Source organism: Monodelphis domestica, chromosome 1 (assembly GCF_027887165.1).
Source record: "Monodelphis domestica isolate mMonDom1 chromosome 1, mMonDom1.pri, whole genome shotgun sequence".
In the NCBI taxonomy this organism is placed as follows: Eukaryota; Metazoa; Chordata; class Mammalia; order Didelphimorphia; family Didelphidae; genus Monodelphis; species Monodelphis domestica.
In genome coordinates, this window is record NC_077227.1 from 268,512,413 (window position 1) to 268,533,677 (window position 21,265).

General features: G+C 36.3%; 1 protein-coding gene across 1 annotated transcript; it reads right to left on the minus strand.

Annotated features, from left to right (window-relative positions):
* Window positions 1–1,978: 1,978 nt before the first annotated feature.
* Window positions 1,979–21,224, minus strand: L3HYPDH (trans-L-3-hydroxyproline dehydratase). Its single transcript, XM_001377125.4, has 5 exons — window positions 20,717–21,224; window positions 16,330–16,499; window positions 9,489–9,611; window positions 6,318–6,455; window positions 1,979–2,923 (listed from the first exon to the last, which is right to left on the minus strand). Exons 1-5 carry the CDS (start codon window positions 21,222–21,224, stop codon window positions 2,792–2,794), a joined length of 1,071 nt encoding a protein of 356 aa, XP_001377162.1. The 3' UTR covers window positions 1,979–2,791.
* Between the last annotated feature and the right edge of the window lie 41 nt (window positions 21,225–21,265).

The window sequence follows — 21,265 nt, forward strand, 5'->3', positions numbered from 1 at the left end:
GTTCTTATATTTCTATGTACTCTTATGATCTAGCAACACCAACCTACTTGAATAACACTCCATCATCTTACTCCATGCATATTCTCTCTGAAATGCCCTTCTAGTTACACTGTGTATGTATGTAGATGGAAATAAAAACATATGTGTATATTGCACCAATTCATAAATGGTGTATCAATACATACACATATATGATGCACATGCACACACATTTGGTGTATGTATCCATGTGTGTACATGTACATGTATGTATATACGTATGTATCTACACATAGCCTTGGGAAGCATCCATGGTTAGTGGATATGTCATATATATGAACACATATACATCGTGTATATATGTATAAACACCTATACATACAAACTCATATTATGCATATATATACAGAGCATAGGGGAACACATATGATTAGTGGACATGACCCAGATGCCGATCCAGTAAAGGAAACTGAGATAGGATCAAATGGGGGAGCTGAACTGGAACCAGAACCAAGCACTATAATGAAAACCTAGAGAAGTTAGAGTGGATACTTGGGAGAAAAGGATGAGCGACACTGTGAAAAAACCATAGAGAGGTAAAGAAGGACAAAGACCAAGAAAAGGCCATTGACAAATACAAGATCACTAATAACTTTGGAGAGAGTAGTTTTAGTTGAATGATGAGGTTGGAAGCCAAATTGCAGAGTGTGTAATAGTTAAAATAGGTGGTGCCATAAACTGTGGCGGTTAAAAGAGTTAAGGTCATAAACTGTTATAATTAAAATTGTTGATGTTGTAAACTGTAGTGAGTTAAATTGGTGGAAGATATAAATTGTGATAGATATAAGAGACGGTGAGTAAATTTGACCACTGAAAATATGTTTCACTACAGTGTCTTGGTTTTAAATCAAATATAAGGTGGTCTCCAGGGAATATATTCCCAAATTATGAATATGCCCAAGTCAACTGGGTTTTATAGAGAATTTAATTAATAATACAATGAGGAATTAAAGAAAAGGAGAAGGAGAGAGAAAAGGAATTAATGAGAAAAGAATAGGTCGGCCCAGGGCAGGCCTGGCCAACCCAGGCCTAAGCCTTAAGAGAGAAACCAGTCAGTTATCACTCACCAGAAGAATTGTCTTAAGCAAGGATGTCTGGGGAACAGAGTCTCCCCAGAGGGAGTTCCAGCCAGAGTCAGCCTCCCAAGGGACTTCTTCTCAAGAGATCTTCAAAGGGCCTCCTAGGGACTTCTTCTCAAGAGATCTTCAAAGGGCCTCCTAGGGACTTCTTCTCAAGAGATCTTCAAAGGGCCTCCTCCAAAAGGATCTATCTCCAAGGATCCAAGGATCTATCTCCAAGAATCCCTTGCTCAAGAGATTCTTATATAGGGTTTTTTTTCCTATGTCACCTCCCCTAAGTTCTTCCATCTACCAATCACCATAGATGTTTTCTAAGAGACAGCCCATCTGAATTCCAGCTAAGGTGACTAATCCCCTCAGTAAGTCTGAACCAGAGAAAACACTGCTGTGTCAACTAATCCCCTCAGTAAATCTGAACCAGAGAAAACACAGCTGAGTCGACTAATCCCATCAAGAGAAAACTTGCCCAACCTTTATAGGTACCTAGCATCCCATTGTATCAATTCTAAAAACAGGCATGGCTCAAAGAACTCCATGCCTTATTATAAGTATGGTTTTAAGTACTTTCATTGTTTAGCAAGGAGTTTCTCCCCTAAAGCAGTCTTAAGTACGGGTGGAGTAGAGGTCCTCCCATTTCTGAACCTGGTAAGTTCTCACATCAAAATGGGGAATGTTTTCCAGTAGGGAATTGTTCCAATGGAGGATTCCCCAATGGAGAAATTTTTAACATTCACAAGTCTGAGAAATTTCAAGATTTACAAGTGAGAGAAGAGAGAAGTGGCACCAATTGTAAACAGCTTTGTCAAAGAGTTTAGTCATTAAGGAGAAGTGAGGTATTAAGACAATAACTAGTAGAGATATATGTGTATATCTTTATTAAATTTAAATTAAATATTAAATATATTATATATACATAACACATATGTAGTTATATATGTATATAATGGTCAGAAATATACATATATGTATATTAAAAGGATGATCAGGTATATATATGTAGCTTATTTGAATATATATAGAAATACATACACACCTACTTTTTATTTTATTTTTTTAAATTTGAACTCCTTGAAGGCAGGGGCCATAACTCTTGCTTGCTTTGTATTCTTAGCATTTAGGATGGTGTCTGGCATGTAATAAACACTTAATAAAAGCTTGTTGATTGTTGTGATTATTAGGTATTGCTTAAGGATATTGTAGTATATTTTTGTTAGAATTAAGGTACAATATATTGTTCAAAACAGTATCTGATATTCGAATGGCCTCATTAGCACCACATTAAAATATAAGACAGTACCTTCAAAACTCCAAAATTTATAAATCTATTTGAAATGGTTCATTTTTTTTATAATTTATTATCATTTATGCTAAGTGCCACTGTAAAAGAAACATATTGTTATCTTTAGTACTTTGTTAAACTAGTATATTAAACCTATTTCTAGCTAATTTGGTTCATACAAATAATGTCATGAGATAAAATGTAAAATGATTTGCAAATCATAAAGAGCTATATATTACCTATTTATAAACATGATGGTATATAATCAAGGATTATGACATTAGTTAGATAGGATGGTAAAGCACATGCATAAGATGATATACTTTTTTTTATAGAACATGAAGACAATTCTTAGATTACAGTTGCTTTAAAAGGGAGCAGTAAGAGGTTATGACTAAAAACACTGGAGAAGAAATCCATTTTTCAGTGGGTCCTCTTCTTCAATTATAAATCTTGCCGTACCTGTGTAGTGGGCTTGTCCTGATACTTCAACTACAACTGCTTTGAATTCACCACATTTGGTTTCCTTAAAAGAAAAATTAAAGGAATTTAATATAAAAATGATCTTTATATTTAGTGTAAAAAACTTTAACCCTCTAGTTTTAGCATTTTAACACAAAACTAAGAATAATTCTTTAAGATAGACCATTTTGTTCACACTCACATTGTATTTCATAAAAAGAAAACAACTTATTTTTATATCACATTTGCCAAACTAAAACATGGGATAGCACATCAAATAAATGAAAGAAACATAAAAAAGTGCCTTTTCTCAAGGAAGACATTTCCCCTTTTATATATAGACATTCTGATTGAGGGCAGAAAAAAAAAAGTACCATTTGTGTAAAGAAAATTTAATCAGCTAGACAAAAAATACATCTCAGATAAAATGCTGAAGACTCGACAGAACTGCCCATCAGATAACTGGTCCAAGATGTCCTACTTGAAAGCAGAGCACAGGCTGAAGTATGTATGGTTGCTGCAACACATCATGGTCCATGACTTAATTTGCATGCAATTATGTTCATAATTTCGAAGCTCACAAACTATAAATCAAATAACTAGGGGACTGTGAGATATTTATAAGAGCCGTTTGGATCAGGGCTAAGAGAAAGGATGGATTTTTTGGTTTTCATTTTATAAGCTAGAGATGGGACACACCTAATGAGAAGGCTCTGAATTGAGGCATTAGAAACTAAGGGAAGAAGAGAAAGGAGAAGATGATCAGATAAAGACAGAAACAGAAGGGAAAGCTGAGCTCAGTCGTCTGGGAAATAGAACAAGGGAAGTCAACAGGAGCTGATCAAAGCTGATAAGTGGACTCTCCTGGGAGCCAATCATGAAAGGTATTGTTTGTCTGAAAGCTGATTGGCTAGAGAAAGTCAGACTTGCTTTCTAGTGCCACCTACTGCCTGAGAAAAGAAACATTTCAGGAATTAGCCCTTCACCTGCTTCTTTCTCTTTAACTAGGAAAGGCAGCAAAAGACAATGCCGGTAAGCCTAAGAAAGGCTTTTCTTCTCTTAGGCTGTAATTGAGGAAATTAAAGCCTAGAAATAGGAAAGTCACTTGTCGAAGGTCACATATCTTGATAATGGCAGAACTGAGCCTGAAATCCAATCTCCTGATACTATAGTGCTTTACTCCTGTGATCTCCAAGGTGAAGTGTATATATATCCAAAGAGTTAAGAAAGATTGAAGATGAAACAAACCACTCTCCTCCTGACAGACAGGTGATTAACTTAAAATGCAGAAAATGACATACATTTTCAGGTGTGGCCAGTGGGAGAAAAAACATTTTTTTTGCTTGACTATGCAACATTATTTTTCATTCTTAATCATTTGTCTCTTGAGGTTAGGTATAGTGAGAGTAACAGATTGATTTTAAAGTGCTTATTAAAATGTGAATACATTTTAAAAATAAAGTAAAATTATCTATTGGGGTATAGGAAGAAAATATTAGGACCTTTTTTAGTGAAAAAAAAAAGAAATAAAGCTTTAATAATATTTAATATATAACTTGATACCGGTGCCTCCACTAGGGCCTTATGTTAGTCACACATTCCATACTATATTCAAAGTATTTTGAGGGAAGAATAGAAATTATGCAACACAGGGTCCTCACTCATGTAACCTTCAGCATAGTGTAACATACAGTATTACTATTAACATATGACTAGTTAATTTACAGATAAATTAGCTTTCATAAAATGGACAAATAGCTAAAAAAGTAAAAATAATGAGTCTGATAAGAAGTTGGCACAAAATTATCTGAAATAGATTTATATCCACTCATTAATGATGAGTCTCAGTCTGTCTATGCTATTTCTTGAGATATCAGATAGTGATAGTACAAAATCAGTGTGATTAGCAAGATAATGAAAAACTGAATTTTTTTTTTTGCCCAAATGACATGTATCTCCTAGAAAACTTCACATTTCTCAACTTGGAAAAAGAATTTCCCAGCTTGTTTAAAAATCTTCTAAATGCAGTCTGTGTATTGGAAATCAATGTGTTAAAAAATCTTTAAATCACCTGATTTCTTTGCAAAAACATCTGACACCATGAAAGACAGAAATTTACTGAGCCAAATGTCATCTAAAACCTCTCCATAACTGGTAAATTGGACTGGAAAATGAGCATAATAATTTAATAAGGATAGTCAATGATGTACTTCTTCCATTTGGCTCTGTTTCTTTGTGATATGCTTTTTCAGACATGATTATATTTAAAACTGAGATTAGGAGACTATGCAAATTGAAGCAAAATATTCTTCACTTTCTTTCCTTTATCAATATTTCCCCCTTATATAAATGACATGTGTCTTTTCACATGGCCAGCATAGAAATATGTATTGCATGATAGCATATACATAACCTATATCAAATTACCTTGTATCTCAGAGAAAGGAGAGGAATGGGAGCAAGGGAGAGACCATGAATTGCAAAATATCAGAAGACAATGATTCTAAATTATATCTCTATATAATTTGGAAGATATAATCTAACATAAAGAAAAAAAGATTATCTGCCATCAAAGATCTAGGGAGATATATTAGAAGAAACAAAATTTCCAAGACTGAACAATTATGGCCCATCTCTGACCTTTGGAAACTCTACTACCACGTGCTCCTAAACAGCTTGTTTCCCCTCATATACCTACTGTTTTTCCATTTCTTTTTTTTATTGTCTTTTTCTTGCATGTGATTATATATTCTTTGAAAGAGAGAGATTATGTTTACTTGTAATTTTCTCCCCAAATCTGAGCAGAATATTTGACACTTGGTAAAAATTTAATAAATTCTTTTCAACTAAAAAAAACCCCTGAGATAAAAATGAACTGATTGTAAAATCAGACCTTTGAATTATTGTATCAAAAAGGGTAAACCAAGATTTTCAGAACAAAGCAGTTTCAAAAATAATTCTTTCTAATACTTTGAGAACAAAAGGCTTTTTATACTATTAATTTAAAATATAAAATAGGTAATATTTAAAATATTTAATTGTTTACATTTATATTTTTGTATGTTTTATAATGTATACATATATTAATACATCATGATTTATAAATAAATATGCAAATGTTACAGACACATGTTTTTTTCATTCACAGTGGTTGTGTTATCAAAAAAGCTTTACACCATACTTATAGGTTGTTGTTTTTTTTTAGTTTTCTTAATATATGTAAAGGGAGCCAATTTCTAAAAATTCTATATTACTGAAACTTTTTAAGAACATATATATCATGTAGGTGAAGCAAGCTTAACATGTGAAAGAAACCTAATTGAACTGAGATTATAATAATCTTATAGGATAAATTTGGCAAAACCAGGTTAAGAAATTCATTTGACATCTAATTTAAGTTTCCTCTTTTTATGGTACCGAATCTAACTATATAAAATTAGAATGATTTTTCTGTTCACCTTCACTGCCTTCCCGGTGAACAGTGAGCCTGTTGTACTACTTTTAAAGGTTCTAGTCTGATTCAGTTGAATAAGCCCTTTGTGATACTGTAAGGCAATGCGAGCTGTCACTCCAGAGCCAGTGGGGCTTCGGTCAACCTGTTTTGGAAAAAAAAAACAAAAATAAGGCATTTTACAAATCTATCATCACACTCATTTATACCATGACATATAATTCCTCTTCTATTTTAGAATCCTTAATGCTGTTTAAAAATGTTTTAAGTTTAAAATCTTAAACTATGTTTTTGGTATGATAAGGTCTTGAAAGCAATCTGGAACATTCTTGGTAAAGAGCAGTGAATCATCTTTTCACAGTAGTTACATTTTTCAATTCTGTAGACCATATGGCACAGTTTACCTTATTGTATTGGTAAGTCCCCTTTTCTTATTCTCAGGGTCTAAGATAAAACCATAGAACCTTCCATCACAGACCCTAATTTTCACTAATTTCTAAATAAATTTACTTTTATATTTCAGTTTCAGAGTCAACTTATCCCTTCAATTGAAGTCATTAAAACATAAAAGTTTGAACAAAGTCCCTTTAGTCAACATTTCCTTAGGTGTAACTCCCAAGTTTAGAAATGTCTCATGATGGTTAAAAAAGGGAAAAAAAGAAAAAAGTTGAGCATACTTTTAATTTATGTTACTTTAAAGTAAAAAACAGTACTCTTCTTTTTTTTTTAAGCCTTACCTTCCATCTTAAAATCAATGCTGTGAATTGGATCCAAGGCAGAGGAGTGATAAAGACTAGGGGGTTAGTGACTTTCCCAGAATCACATAGCTGGGAAGTGTCTGAGGCCACATTTGAACCCCGGACTTCCCATCTGTAGGCCTGTCCTTCTATCCACTAAGCCATCTAGATGCCCCCACAGTACTCTATTCTTACACATTCTCAGAGGAAAACTGTTCATTACCTTTATCATATTCCTTTAACTCACCCCTTTTCTCCTGGTCTGTATTCCCCACCCTGGCTTCCCTTGCCTTAGTGCTGGGCATTGCTCCCTTGGCCTGCCATTTTAATGTTTTTACCTTTTTTTTTTACCTTACTTAATTCTCTTAGTTTTCTGTTCGTCTGCTTTTTGTAACTTGTGGATAAGTGTCCCTATATAATCTGTACCCTCCTGTTTCTCTGTTCCTAATCTAGGGATGTTGAGAAATACTGGAGAAAAATATCACTAAACTGAGCTCACTTAGAGTTGCTTACTCTAAATCTATTATACCTACCTTGAATTAGGTCTTTGTTCCTTTTCTATGCTTCCATCCTAACCCAATTATCTCTCTCTCTCTCTCTCTTTCTCCACAGTGACTGTTCCAACTCTTTTCTTGCCCTCAAATTTTTTCTTAATTAATTTGTTTGTTATACAAAAACTCCCCAGTATCTACCCTTCCTCCTCCCACTGAATTAGAGAAGGCATCATTTGACAAAAATATACATGTATATATAAAATGAATATATGTCTTACATATTGTGGAGAAGAGAGAAATTATAAGAAAATGCAGCAAGACAAGAAGCTGGAGATTGATCATCTGTCAGTCAAATGAAGATTCCATTTGGAATGTGACTGGGAAACAGTTGGAGACACGACCCAACTGCTTATCTGGATTTGAAGTTTTTGGGTTTTCTGGCTGATTTGAAGGAAGAAGCTGGTTTTATCTCTGGGACTTGGGATAATCAAGTTGGAGGTGGCCTGGCTGATTTGAAGGCAGAAGAAGAAGGACAATAGTCCTTATATCTCTCCCTGACTGGCTCTGTTTCATGCTAGTGACTGAATTGCCATTTCTCTCAATATCCTCCAAACTAATACTTACTGTAGAGAATAGGGATATCCCATCTCTCTTACCTCCATGCTCCACCCTTGTCCTGTCCTTCCCAAATAAACCCCTTGTTTGACAAAGAAGATTAAGAACTATTTCATTGAAACCTCACAGCTCACACTGAGTGACTTGAGAGAGACTGAAGAAGGGGGGAGGGGAGGCTAAAAGGCTTCTGAAGAGGGAGGTACAAAAGGAAGGAGGTTAGGCAAAAAGATAACTATCTGATCCATTAGTTATCGAGTATCCATCAAATATACCTCCAAATATCATCTATTACAATATGTAATATAAATGATATATTTATGTATAATTTATATAAAAACAAATCCTTAGTGGGCTGGGGTGGAGTGGGATTATAAATGAGAGTAATTAGGGTAGGCTTCCCATAGGAATCAAGGCTTAATTTGAGGCTTGAAGGAAGCTGGGGACTCTACATGGTGAAAGTGAGAAAGGAAGATATTCCAGGCATACAAAGTAGGCTGTACAAAGGTACATAAGGTGTACATGTCAGTTATGGAGAATAGCAATAGAAAAGTTTGGCTGGAAAATAGATTGTGTAAAAGGTATTAATGTGCAATAAATCTGAGAAAGTAGTCTGAAGTTAGATTATGAAGACCTTTAAATATCCCAGAGGAGCTTATATTTTATAGTAATGGCAAATGGAAGTTGTTTGCACTTCCTGTGCAGGAGAGAGAGATTATCTCTGACTTGGGCTTTAAGAATATTGAGCTTGGATTGGAATAGGGAGAACTTTTAGTCCAAAGAGTCTTATTGCAATAGTCCAATCAAGAGGAGATGAGAGCCTCAAATGGGGTAGAAGCTGCATGAGTGGAGAGAAAAGATGAAAAAGATGATATGGAAGTAGAATCAATTGTACTTAACCTTATGTTTTTAACATAATATGTATCTCATTTGTCATCTAGCCCCCGAAGCATAATATCATTTAGGGGAATCTTTTAATCCATCTTTCTGTCTTTCTCTGGAACAAAAAAGGATAATTATACATATCACAATAATATTGTGTAACTCAGTATTAAGCTAACATTAATAGAACATAGCTTGCATTATTATGATGCCTCTTACTTTCCAAAATGCTTTCATTTCTCTTATCTCAATTTATTAAAAGTTTTACAATTACTAGCCCAATTTTATAGTTGTGAAACCGCTAGCACAAAATGTTTGAGTAGTGTGACTAGTTAATGGAAAAACTGCATCTAATACTCCAATTTCTTGAACAGTTACTTCCATGTATTTTCCAGTGAAACTATTTCTTAAAGTAGAACATATTTCTATGTTCAAAAGCTTTTGTTTCAATACCTGTGCATCTGCAAACACACAGATATTAGTTGTTGGTTCTTCACTAAAAGCATCATTTCCATCTGTTAATATAGTTCCATATAGAAATGCAAGCTCTTCATTGTCTGGATGATGAAGTTTAACCTGGGAAAAAGCAAATAAAATATGTTTACTAATGTGTGGCAAAATGTAATAAAATGGCTTTTTTGTTCAACTGGATCTTTATAAAATTATATAATATAGATGGAGATGTTCAAAGACATTACTTTTCACTTTACTGAGTGCCAATTATGTGTAAAGTATAATGCTAAGTATTTGAAATTATATTAATCTAAGAAGTATGTAAATATGGGGGGAAAGGATTGTTTGGTTATTTGGTGAATTCAAAACAATTCTGTTATTCCACTTGTTTTTTAGGGTTGTTGTTTTTTCTTAATAAACCTGTTATTTTGGTGATACAGGGAACTTTTGCTGATTAGACTACCAAACTGTTTACATAAATCAACACCTAGATGATAAGCTGCTAAAGTATAATATACTTTATTTGTTGTTGTTGTTGTTTCAGTTGTGTTTAACTCTTCATATCCACATTTGGGCTTTTCTTGGCAAAGATACTCTAGTGGTCTGCCATTTCCTTCTCTATCTCATTTTACAGATGAGAAAACTGAAGCAAACGGAATTATGTGATTTCTCTAGGGTTACATAGCTAGTAAGTGTCTGAAGCTAAATTTGAATACAGAAAGATGAGTCTTCCTGACTAGGCTTGGTGCTCTATCTTCTGTGCTATCTAGCTATTCCAGTTTACATCACTACTAGTATAATACTAGAAAAATCTCACTAAATTAGATTAGAGAATATGTTTAACTACATGAAATTATTTTGAAGTTCTGCTTAGTGACAAGAGAAGAAACAAAGCACATATATAGTCTTATATACAAAAATCATGAACTTCAGATTTAGTGGGATCCAAATTGATTGTATAATTATATAGTTGAGCCACATATATCATAAATGAGTAACAGTTGAAGAAACCCAAAGAAGCACATTCAAGAAACAGAATGAGAACACATATATTTTCATTCTTTCCTACTATTCTTTACAGGAATTTAAAATATTTTCACTACAATGATCTTTTGGATGTGAAAATATTGGGCTTCTTATTGTCGGCAACATTTCTGTGTGTTTAAAAGTATTTTTAGGGGAAATTGATAATGAGCTTCTTTAAATTTATTAAGGTTAGTCCTTGGATGACATATACAGATTACTTTTTTCCCATGCTCAACCCTTCTATTTTGGTTAAGACTTGCTAGAATGTAAGGGCTAGTGCTGTAGTCTTTGGTGTAAGGGGTTGCTTTCCCTCCCAAATTTAACCTCTGGCTAATCCTTTTAGCCACCATCCATTCTAAAGCTACTTAAGTGGGGCTGTCTGAGTATGGTGCTGAAAAGCATGGTCCACACTTTGAAAGAAACATTTCCTACCTATCTGAAACAGCTTCTGTTTCTCTAGAACTTTACTGTGTCCGAACAGCTCACAGTTTCAGAATGGCTTTGTTTAGAACTGTTCCTGGGTATGCTTATATCAATAGGATACCTTACAGTTTATCTATTTCTCCTTAAGAAAAAACAACAGAAAGCTTGATCAGTCTCCAGACTTGGAAAGAAAACTTTGAGAAGAGCAATCTCAAGATTCAGAAGGGAGATTCATCTCCCTATACCCCATTACCATCTAAGCCTACCCAGACTCTGCCTCACCTTGACCATCCTTGTTATTTCCATGGCCACCTTCTCTCTTACCTTGATCAGTTTTTTCCCTGCCCATGATCTGAACCCACCTTTTCCTCCCCCTCACTTGACTTCTTCCTCTTTCTCCCCTTCTCCCTCCCCTTTCCCTGCTGGCCCAGCCCCTACCTCTTCCTCTCCCCATCCTCCTCCCTGCCTGTACCTTTGCTCAATCTCCCTTTGTCCTGCCTCTTCTTCCTCACCTTCCCTGCCTCCCTGCCCACAACCCCACCCCTGTTCATATCTACCCCACCCCCAACCCTTCCCCTAATCCTTTTGCCCTACCCCCAACCCCCAAATAAATCCCTTCCTCTCATCTCACCCACTTCTCCCCCTCCCCTTACCTACTCCATTACAACCCAAACAACTAGCCAAGCAACAGAAAATTGAAAATAATTCAGTTAAATCATATTCCCCTTGAGGGAAGTACCTACTTACAATAAAAGTGAAGATTTAGTAACCCTTAGGCAGCACACACCTTTCACTCCACAAGATATTGAGAGATTCAAGGAAAATACCCGTTCCTTTGAAGACAATCCCATTGTGGTTATAAAAAAAGCTAGAAAGTATTTACTGCACATATGATCCCTTGTGGATTGACATGGAAAATTTGCTCTAAGACTTTTTAACAGAAAGAGAAAAAATAATTTTTTTCTCTTGTTAATAACACCCAGGGAAGGAGAGTGATTTATTGGCCACAGGAAGACCCAAAATGGAACTCAAATTAAGAGGAAGACTACTTAAAACTATGCCAGGCTAGAGAGGCATTACTAAAAGCAACAAGAGAATATTCTGATAGGCCTGGTACATGGACAAAATTCAAAAACCTTCAGCAGAAAAATGATGGAAATTCCTGCCAGTTTATGGATAGACTTATTGAGCTGGAAGATAGATATATAGATCTGGCTCTTTCCAGAGAAAGGAATGTTAGACAAATAAGAAGATAGTTTGTATAAAACTGTTGTAAAGTGTTCAAAGACTATTTTAAGACTAACTGCCCAAACTCGGCTAATATGGAGCTTGAGGAATTGAAAATAATAGCAGTTTTTGTCTTTAAAGGACATGAAAAGAAAGATGAAGAGAACAATGACTTAGTGGAGGCATTAAGGAAGAAAATAAAAGCTTTAACTGAGAAAACTTGAAAAAAAAAAGCAAATCAAGGAGTGGCCATTGCCCCTATGCAGTAATCCATAAATCAATGTGTTAATTCTGTGGAAAAAAAGGGGTCATGTAATGATGAACTGTGGGAGGTGGAATCAGGCAAAAAGAAATAATAACAACGTTAGAAATAATAATTATAGAAATAACAATTCAAATGAGGCAAATGATAACTCACACCAAAATACTCAAAATGGGGCTTTTCCACACTATACTCAGGGTAGAAATCCCCCTCATAGTGGGGGAACCCAGAGAAATAGCCAAGGATCTTTATAAAGGTGTGAAGAGGGTGGGGTAAGGGCTCTGGAATCAGAGAATGAAATTTTTTATTTCCCAGACCCTGATGTTTTAACACCACTTATCACAGTTCATTCTCCCACCACACCCCCCAATAATGAACCTCAATTAACCCTGATGATTGGGAACATGTATTAAGCACTGGAGCTTCCAGATCAGTATTGGTGAGTAAACCTGATTCTGAATGCAATTCTATTGGATCTTTAAATGTAGTAGATGTATCAGGAGCATCTCTAAAGGATACAAAGCTTTCCCTTTGAATGGTGTCTGTGGGACTCCTCTCAGTGAAACATTCTTTCCATTTAATGCATGGTTCCCCTGTAATTTTTAGGGAGAGATCTTTTATGTAAACATAGAGCCACAATAACTTGCTCTCAAGATGGCTCTGTGATGCTAGAATTACCTGAGGAATCCTTAAATTTGATTCTTATATTTCTTTTAGATAGTCAGGAGGTGAAGGAACCTCCCACCTTTGAAATCCCAGCAGATATACCTGAGTCTCTCTGGGTCACATCTTCTTTTGATGTAGGCCTACTCAAATCAGCGGCTCCTATTCAAATTAAGAAAAAGATGGACCACCTCCTATTCATTAGTATCCCCTATCAAAAGAGCCAATTAAGGGAATTACTCCAGTAATAGATTCATTAATTGAGCAAGGAATAATAATTCCATGCAAATCTGAATATAATATACCTGTTCTACCTGTAAAATGTCCAAATTAAGCATTGATGGAAAACCTGTATATCAATTTGTACAAGATTTAGGGGCTGTAACTAATCACGTCATAAAAAGACTGTGGTAAATCTGTGCTCAGCATTCTTGTCAATTTCAATTCATGAAAATTCCAAGAATATATTTGCCTTCACCTGGAAAGGTTTCTCTTGGCTCTGGTCATGGCTACCACAAGGGTTTGTGGACAGCCCTATCTTGTTCTCACAAATTTTAAAACAGGACTTAGAAAATATTAGTTTTTAGGAGAACTGTTTGGTCCAATTTGTGGATGATTTGCTCTTAGCCTCAACAAATGCCACAGTATGCCAGGAAGATAGCAAACATCTTCTCTTAGAGCTTAGAGCTCAAGGTCTTAAAGGCAAAGGTTCAGTGGTATCTCCCCAAATTGGAATATTTAAGGTATATTTTAACTGGTAGTGACCATTCCATTTCCCCTAAGTTCATTGAAGATATTTAGAAATTGAGTGCCCTCTCCACTAAGAAAGAGTTGAGGGAAATTTGAGGAGCAACAGGGTTTTGTAGACAGTGGATTCCTTGCTATTGAAAAATAACTAAATCCCTTATAGTTCTGACAAAAAATTCAGTCCCTAAACTGATTAGATTAGAGGTAGAACATCTGTCAGCTCTTTCAAAATTAAAACAGGATATCTTGTCTGCCCCTGCTCTAGGCATTCCAGATTACAAAAAGCCATTTATTTTGTATGTACATGACAATTTACATGGACTCTAGATATGTATTTGGAATATGTCATGTAGTGGTTATGCTATGGCTCCAATGGCAGTTTTTAACCTCAGCTGGAAAATGTATCACAAACATAGAGATCCTTAATGAAATGCTTTCTGCTCTCCAGCTACCTGAAGCCCTCGCTGTATTTCATTGCTCTGCCCAAAGAGATGGAACTGACCCTGTCTCTAGAGGGAACCACCAGGCAGATATTGCAGCGAAGCTCGCTGCCTCTGAAGGACCTGAATTAATTTTAACTTTGGCAACTAGTAACGACTCAAATCTATCCCTATCTTATAATGAACAGGAAGTGGAACAATGAAAGCAAAAGTTTAAAGCAAAACAGATCAATGGAGTATGAGTGTTATCTGAAGGAAAACCTCTACTCCCTACAAGTTTTTATCACTAAATATGGTTATCTTTTCACAAAAATGGTCACTTTGGCACCCAGGGCATTGAAGACTCTGTTAAAAGAGTATGGAAAGCCCCTGGTATAACTCCCATAGTCTCTAAATTGTGTGCAGTCTGTCCCACCTGTCAAGTCTATAACCAACATGGCATGAAAGGCTCCCCTCTCCCTGAGAGTGAAGGTAAAATCATACCAGGGAATAATATTTCCCTTTTACTTCAAAATCTAGTCCCTTTTCTCTCTTTCATAGTATGGTAATTTCTGTAGTCCTGGTTGCTGATTGGGTAAGTGCATAATTCCTGCAGTTGTCCTAAAAGCTTGTGGGCCCCTGATTCAAGGACATGTTATGGGCTTATTCTTGCTTACTCAGAATTTTTATATTCTGTTTGATTTTTCTTTTTCTTTCTTGTTTTTCTTCTATTTAAAAAATATTTTTGGTTTTGCTTTTGAGAATTGACTCATATACCCCATAACTCAATCATGTATCCTGAGTTGATCTGGGTGTTGGTCAACACCCTCCTCGGAAGGGGGATATTGTATATTTTTGTTAAATCCAAGATAAAAAAAAAGTTTTTGAGAGAAATTTCAGGAAAAGAAGCTTGATAACTCCCCAAAGCAAGAAAGTGAACTTTTTGAAGAAGGCACCTTAAAGAAGTCTGCAGAAACCACACACTGCATCAAAAGATTCAGAATGAACTTTGGGAAGTAGTGAATCAAACTGAAGGGGGTTGAACACATTTACTCTGAATGTAATCTCTTATGCCAAAGGGGATTTCCCCCATTTATTTTTTTGTCAATGCACCTACCAATCATTGGTTTTGCTCTCTTTCTATTTTATTTCCCTCTTATCCTTAAGTTATTTGTAATTTCTTCTTAGAAAGTGCAATATTGTATGTACCTCTAGTAAGAGATCTTTAGAGATATAAGCTGGTTATGTGAAATGATTCATTGAGGAGATTAGGCATGTAAATCTGGGAGATTTCAACATGCTCTTCTCCCAAAGAATCACAGGGGGATGGTATAAAGGGAGCCCCTTTTTTCCCAGGGTCATGAACTTTCTGCTCATCCAAACCAGCCCATTAGCTTGGCTGGAATGCTCCAAATAGGATTTTGATTGGTTCCTGAGATGGGATAGAACACTGCACAGAGAAAGGAAGTGACATGGAGAAAGATGAATTTTTAAAATGAGACCATAGAGGAGAGGGACTCTTCTCTGGAGGTCGTTGGCTGGTAGTCTTTCTGCAATTCAGCATTGGTGATGAGAATACAAGATACTCTCATGGGCTGGTAAGATTAGGGTGGTAGGATAGGAAATATTTTTAATATTTTCTTCCCTCCTTATTTCTTTCTTAGACTATATTTATATTAAAATTAAATTGTTAAAAGCTATTATCATCCTTGTGACTTAAGGGTTAAATACTTTATAAATAGCAACCACAGCAACCTTTTTTAAAGCTAATATAATATTTCCAAACCAATTTCTAAATATTACATTTGGCATAATATTAATTTTTAATATTACACTTCTAAATCCCAGTGTCATCTTTTTACCATGATGAGGAATCAAAAAGTAGGAATTTAGCACAGTTGTATCCAGGTTAGCCACTGGGTCATGAATTTTTTGACCACTAGAACAATTGACAAAGACTCCCTGTTAAAGCATGAAGGAATTGTGATATATATGAATAGAAGGAATATCCATACTGAAAAAATAATGGATACTTGAAGATCTGAAGAAAGCTACCAAGATGCATGCTGCATACCTGTGTTTTCACTGCTTCTGTAATCACAGTTGCTGCATCTACAAGATCCTTTGTCTTTGAAGAACAGACATCTAGTCCAAGTCTTTTAGCATTAACAAATGCATAAAATGCACCGCCATATCCAATGTCAACTACAACCTTTCCTTTTCCAGGAACATCCACCATCAGATCTAAAAATGTTTAAGAGAAAAATATTTTTGCATTCAGGATTTTTACAAGTCCTTTTCAGATGTTCAGAAAAACTGCTGTCACTTTATTTTCTTTTTTAATTTGGTCAAGTTCATGTTTTTTTAAACCCTTACTTTTCGTCTTGGAATCAATACTGTGCATTGGCTCCAAGGCAGAAGAGTGGTAAGGGCTAGGCAATGGGGGTTAAGTGACTTGCCCAGAGTCACACAGCTGGGAAGTGTCTGAGGTCAGATTTAAACCTAGGACCTCCCATCTCTAGGCCTGACTCTCAATCCACTGAGATACCCAGCTGCCCCCTATTTGGTCAATTTCAAACATTATTCCTTGGTTACAAGAATCATTTTCTATTCCTCCTGTTGTCACTTTAAAAGGTAATATAAAGCTGGAAACTCACTTTCAAAATGAAGAAGTTCTAAGTGGTATAACAGTCCTTCAATACCTATTAATCTTCATGTTTCTAGTTTAAATTGGATTCAGATACAACCATGTAGTTGTTTCTAAATCATATCTCAATTTAAGAATTTCATGAGCTCCCAGGGTGCCTACTTTAAAAAAAGTAATTTCAAAGGCATATATTTATATTAGGTCCAAATACTAGCTTTTATAGGTTATGGAGTAGCTCAAATTAATAGTGGCCTAAGTCTGTTATAGGTAGGGTTTTATAGATAGTATTTTTACTTGGTCATTTTTCATACTATGACTGCATTGCAAATCAGAAATGTAAGTTCCTTTGCTGGTGACTAGAGAAAATATGAGGCTTACCTATCAGTACTTTTGAAAACAGGAATGGCTAAATAAAGTAGCCTCATTGCTCATTTGAATATTTCTTAATATTGAGGGAGTGGCTTCCACTATTAGTAAACTGAAAAAGAGAATATGTATAAACAGATAATTCTTGTACCCTACTAGCTTTTGGATAGGCTTAGACTCATTGGAAGTTTGGAGATTGTAGCTAGACTACTTTATTTGCAAATGTAACATTCTTCCCTTGAAATGGTGGGCTCCAGAGTTTAACTGGATGGGCTGTTGCTACTCCAGAGGTTTATAAACTAGCTCAATTCAATTTAGTTTTACATGCATTTGTTCATTCTGCTCTATGTTCAGACAGATCCCTCTGATCTAGAGGGGACTAAGACTGACCTTACTTCCATGAGAATCCTGACTGCAGATATTGTAAAATCTCTGACTTTTAGGCTGCTATAACTACTATGAGAGACTGCAGAGAGGAAGGTAGTCAAAGGAAGAAAAACTCAGCAAGTCTGAACCTGGAATGTGGACAAATAATTTACAACTCTGCTTACTTCAGTTTCCTCACTTGTAAAATGGGGATAACAATATCAACCTTTCAGAGTTGTAGTTAGGATCAAATGAGATAATTGAAAAACAAGGTAGCACAGTGTCTGACATATTGTAAGCACCATATCAACCCCAGAAAAACATTTTGTTGGCTTTTTAAACTTGAGCAGATCAGTTCACTGTTCCAGGCCCCAGTTTCCTCATTTGTAAAATGAGGGAGGTATTCTCTTGATGATTTATAAAATCCCTTTCAGCTTTGACATGTTATCCTAGACTCAGAGAAAAAGTAGCCAGCTAGGAAGGGCAACCACATACAAAGGGAAGGATGAATACAGAAAAACCATATTAAAACTGGAGAGATAGTGTCATAAATATAAAAAACAAAAAAAGTTTGCCTCCAGAATATGTTGTTATCATCTCATAATGAAGTTTGTTAAATTACATTATCCTAATATCAAAAGATAGGGCTAAAATTTATTTTTAATATCATGAATGTTTTTTTTCAAGTAGGGATAGTCTATGAATAAGGGGTTACAAGTCCCAAACAAGTAAGCCCCAATCTTAATTTTGGAAAAAGATCAGAAGTGACCCTCTGAAACTAGTTAAGACTTAATGGAAACTAATTTTGAAATGTGTTTTTATTATATTCTTTAATTCTATAGTCTTTAATTATTATATTCTTTAATAAAATATAAGATATATGTAATAGAAGTTAATTTTATAAATGTGTTTTTTCCATATTCTAGAATAATGAAACTGTCTCTATCATTTCTTATAGTTCAAAAATACTACATTACATTGATAAAACTATTCAGCCATTCCTCAACTGATGGGCATCCCTTTAGTTTTCAGTGGAACTCGTCTTCTAACACCTAATCCAATATCAAAAGACTCCTACACTGCTTTTCCCACAATTCCAAGCTACTTTTTTTAAGTGTTGGATTCCCTCCTACTTTCTGCTCCTAGAATAGAAAAGTTAGGTGGATGATCTATAGTGGTGATAGCTTCCATGGGTGGGCCATTCTTGTTATCACCAGCCCTATTACCACTGAGAACATCTTTGACAGACTCATTCTTGACACTGAAACTAACATTATCCCCAGGCAGAGCTTCACTCAAATCTTCATGGTGTATTTCAACAAATTTTACTTCAGTTGTAACATTGACTGGGGCAAAGGTGACCACCCTTCCTGGTTTTAGGATTCCAGTTTCCACAAGGTCAACAGGTACTGTACCAAAACCACCAATCATGTAGACATCTTGAAGGGGTAAACGAAGGGGCTTGTCATTTGGATGAGTTGGTGGCAGGATGCAATCTAAATCTTACCCCAGACAGGGGATGAAGTGCTCCCATTGAGCTGCTGGCCAGAGGGCAGGTCATGTGATAAATGTCCTCAGGCACAAGTAGAGAGGGGGTAGGGATTAGCCCCCTCCAACAGATGATGACTTAGGTTTGTCAACACATTTATAGTCTTTCTATTTTTCATCTTGAATTCTCAGATTTTTTACAGAAAAATTTCCAAAATAAATTCTATTAGGGAGCTGAACCATTATTTACCTATCCTTTTCTAATAGGTATCCTATGTTCTAGTTAGATTGGTTTCACTTTTCCTCAGAATATACACATATAAATCATTCCCAACTTTGCTTTCCAACAAAGATGCAGTATTTTGCTTTTCTGTCTGTCTTTCCATACAACTCTTCAAAAGTCCTTCAAATCCCAGCTCAAGGTCCATTTCCTATATAAAGTTCTCCCAATTTAAGGCTACAGCGATTTCTCCCTTTCAGAACTTCTATGTCACTGAATGCTTTATATATATATATTTAATCACATACCATTTCTGTCATAATTTTCATGTCCATTTCTTTCCTCTAATACAGTAAATTCTTTACTAGCTAAAACCATTCCCTCCACTGTTGTTTCTCTAGAACTGTCCTCTTCCCTACCTTCTTCCCCACTACTCCACCTTAAGTCAGGGCCTTATTTCAACCCTTGTGAAACCCACAAGTGTTGTTCTATACTTTCCCTCCCTTCATTGGCATGGATGATTGACTGGACTTTGGGAGGGTGTTGTTGTTTTATCTTTTTAATGAAATTCAGATAGTTGCTACATTGCTCTTACTATTATTTAGTGCTCTGTAGGTTATTGCTGATGTTCTTAAAACTTTTTGCATCACTGTATTCTTTTGGCAATCTGGTGAAGCCTATACCCCTTCTCAAGATATTTTTTCAATGCATAAAAAAACTTCGAGGGTTATAAAGGAAGCCTATTATATTAGAGGTAGCAAGGTAGAGCAGTAGATAAAGATTACCTGGGTCTGAAATCATCTGGACCCAGACATTTCCTACCTTTATGAACTTAACCCTTTAGTCTCAGTTTCCTGATCTGTAAAATGCGGGTAATAATAGTACCTATCTCAGAAGATTGTTGTGAGGGTCAAATGTAAAGTGTTTGCACATACTAGTTGGTATGTTAATTTTGATCAGATTGAATATATTATACTTTTGAAAAGTTGTCAAAATATAATTTAAAAACCCCCCACCAAATTCAAGGACCCCAAGGTTAAGACCCCATTTTAAGGTTCTGGCTTATAGTGTGGTAACTTCGTACAGTCTTCCCAAGCATGCAGGGAGTACTTGCAGACAGCCTTGCATTTTGTGGTTGTTTATATATTGTTAATATGATTATGACATTTTATGCAATAATTATGTTTCGTTAATTTCCTTAGGCCTGTGGGTTAGTTGTGCGGTACAAGGCAATTAGTAAGCATTCGATCATCACTTTAATCAAAATAAACATTTTAATAAGCGACAAAGTCCTCATTAATAGGGTTACTCGGTTCCTCTTCTTCACCCCAGGACCCCGGCCCCGAGGGGAGTCAGCAGGAAAGTTGGGGTTACCTGTGGCCAGAGCAAAGGCCGGGACGCTGTGGAAGCGTACCGGTCCCCGGCTGCGGCCACCCTCGCACTCCACGAAGGTGGTGACCAAACCGCAAGGGCAATGCAGGCGGATTTCGGCCTCGAGGGCCCCGGGAGGGGGCGGCGGCACCAGTCCATAGTCCAGCACGAAGCGTCCAAGGGCCAACACGCCGTGGCCGCACATAGAGCTACAGCCCTCGTTATGCAGGAACAAGACGCCCAGGTGAGCATCTGGCAGTTCACTGCGTACAAGCAGCGCCCCATACATGTCCCGGTGCCCTCGCGGCTCCAGCATCAGGCGTCGCCGCAGCGGATCCTGGTGCTCCAGCACATAGCGACGTTTGGCCAGCAGGGTGGAGCCCTCGATCTCAGGCCATCCCGCGAGCACAATCCGCAGGGGCTCCCCGCCCGTGTGCATGTCCAGCACCGACAGCACCGGAGTGCCCGAAGCGTGAGGGGGTAGTTGGGGAATCTCTTGCAGGACTTCCATTAAGTCATACAACAGACTAAAAAGTCCTGGAATTCGAGTGA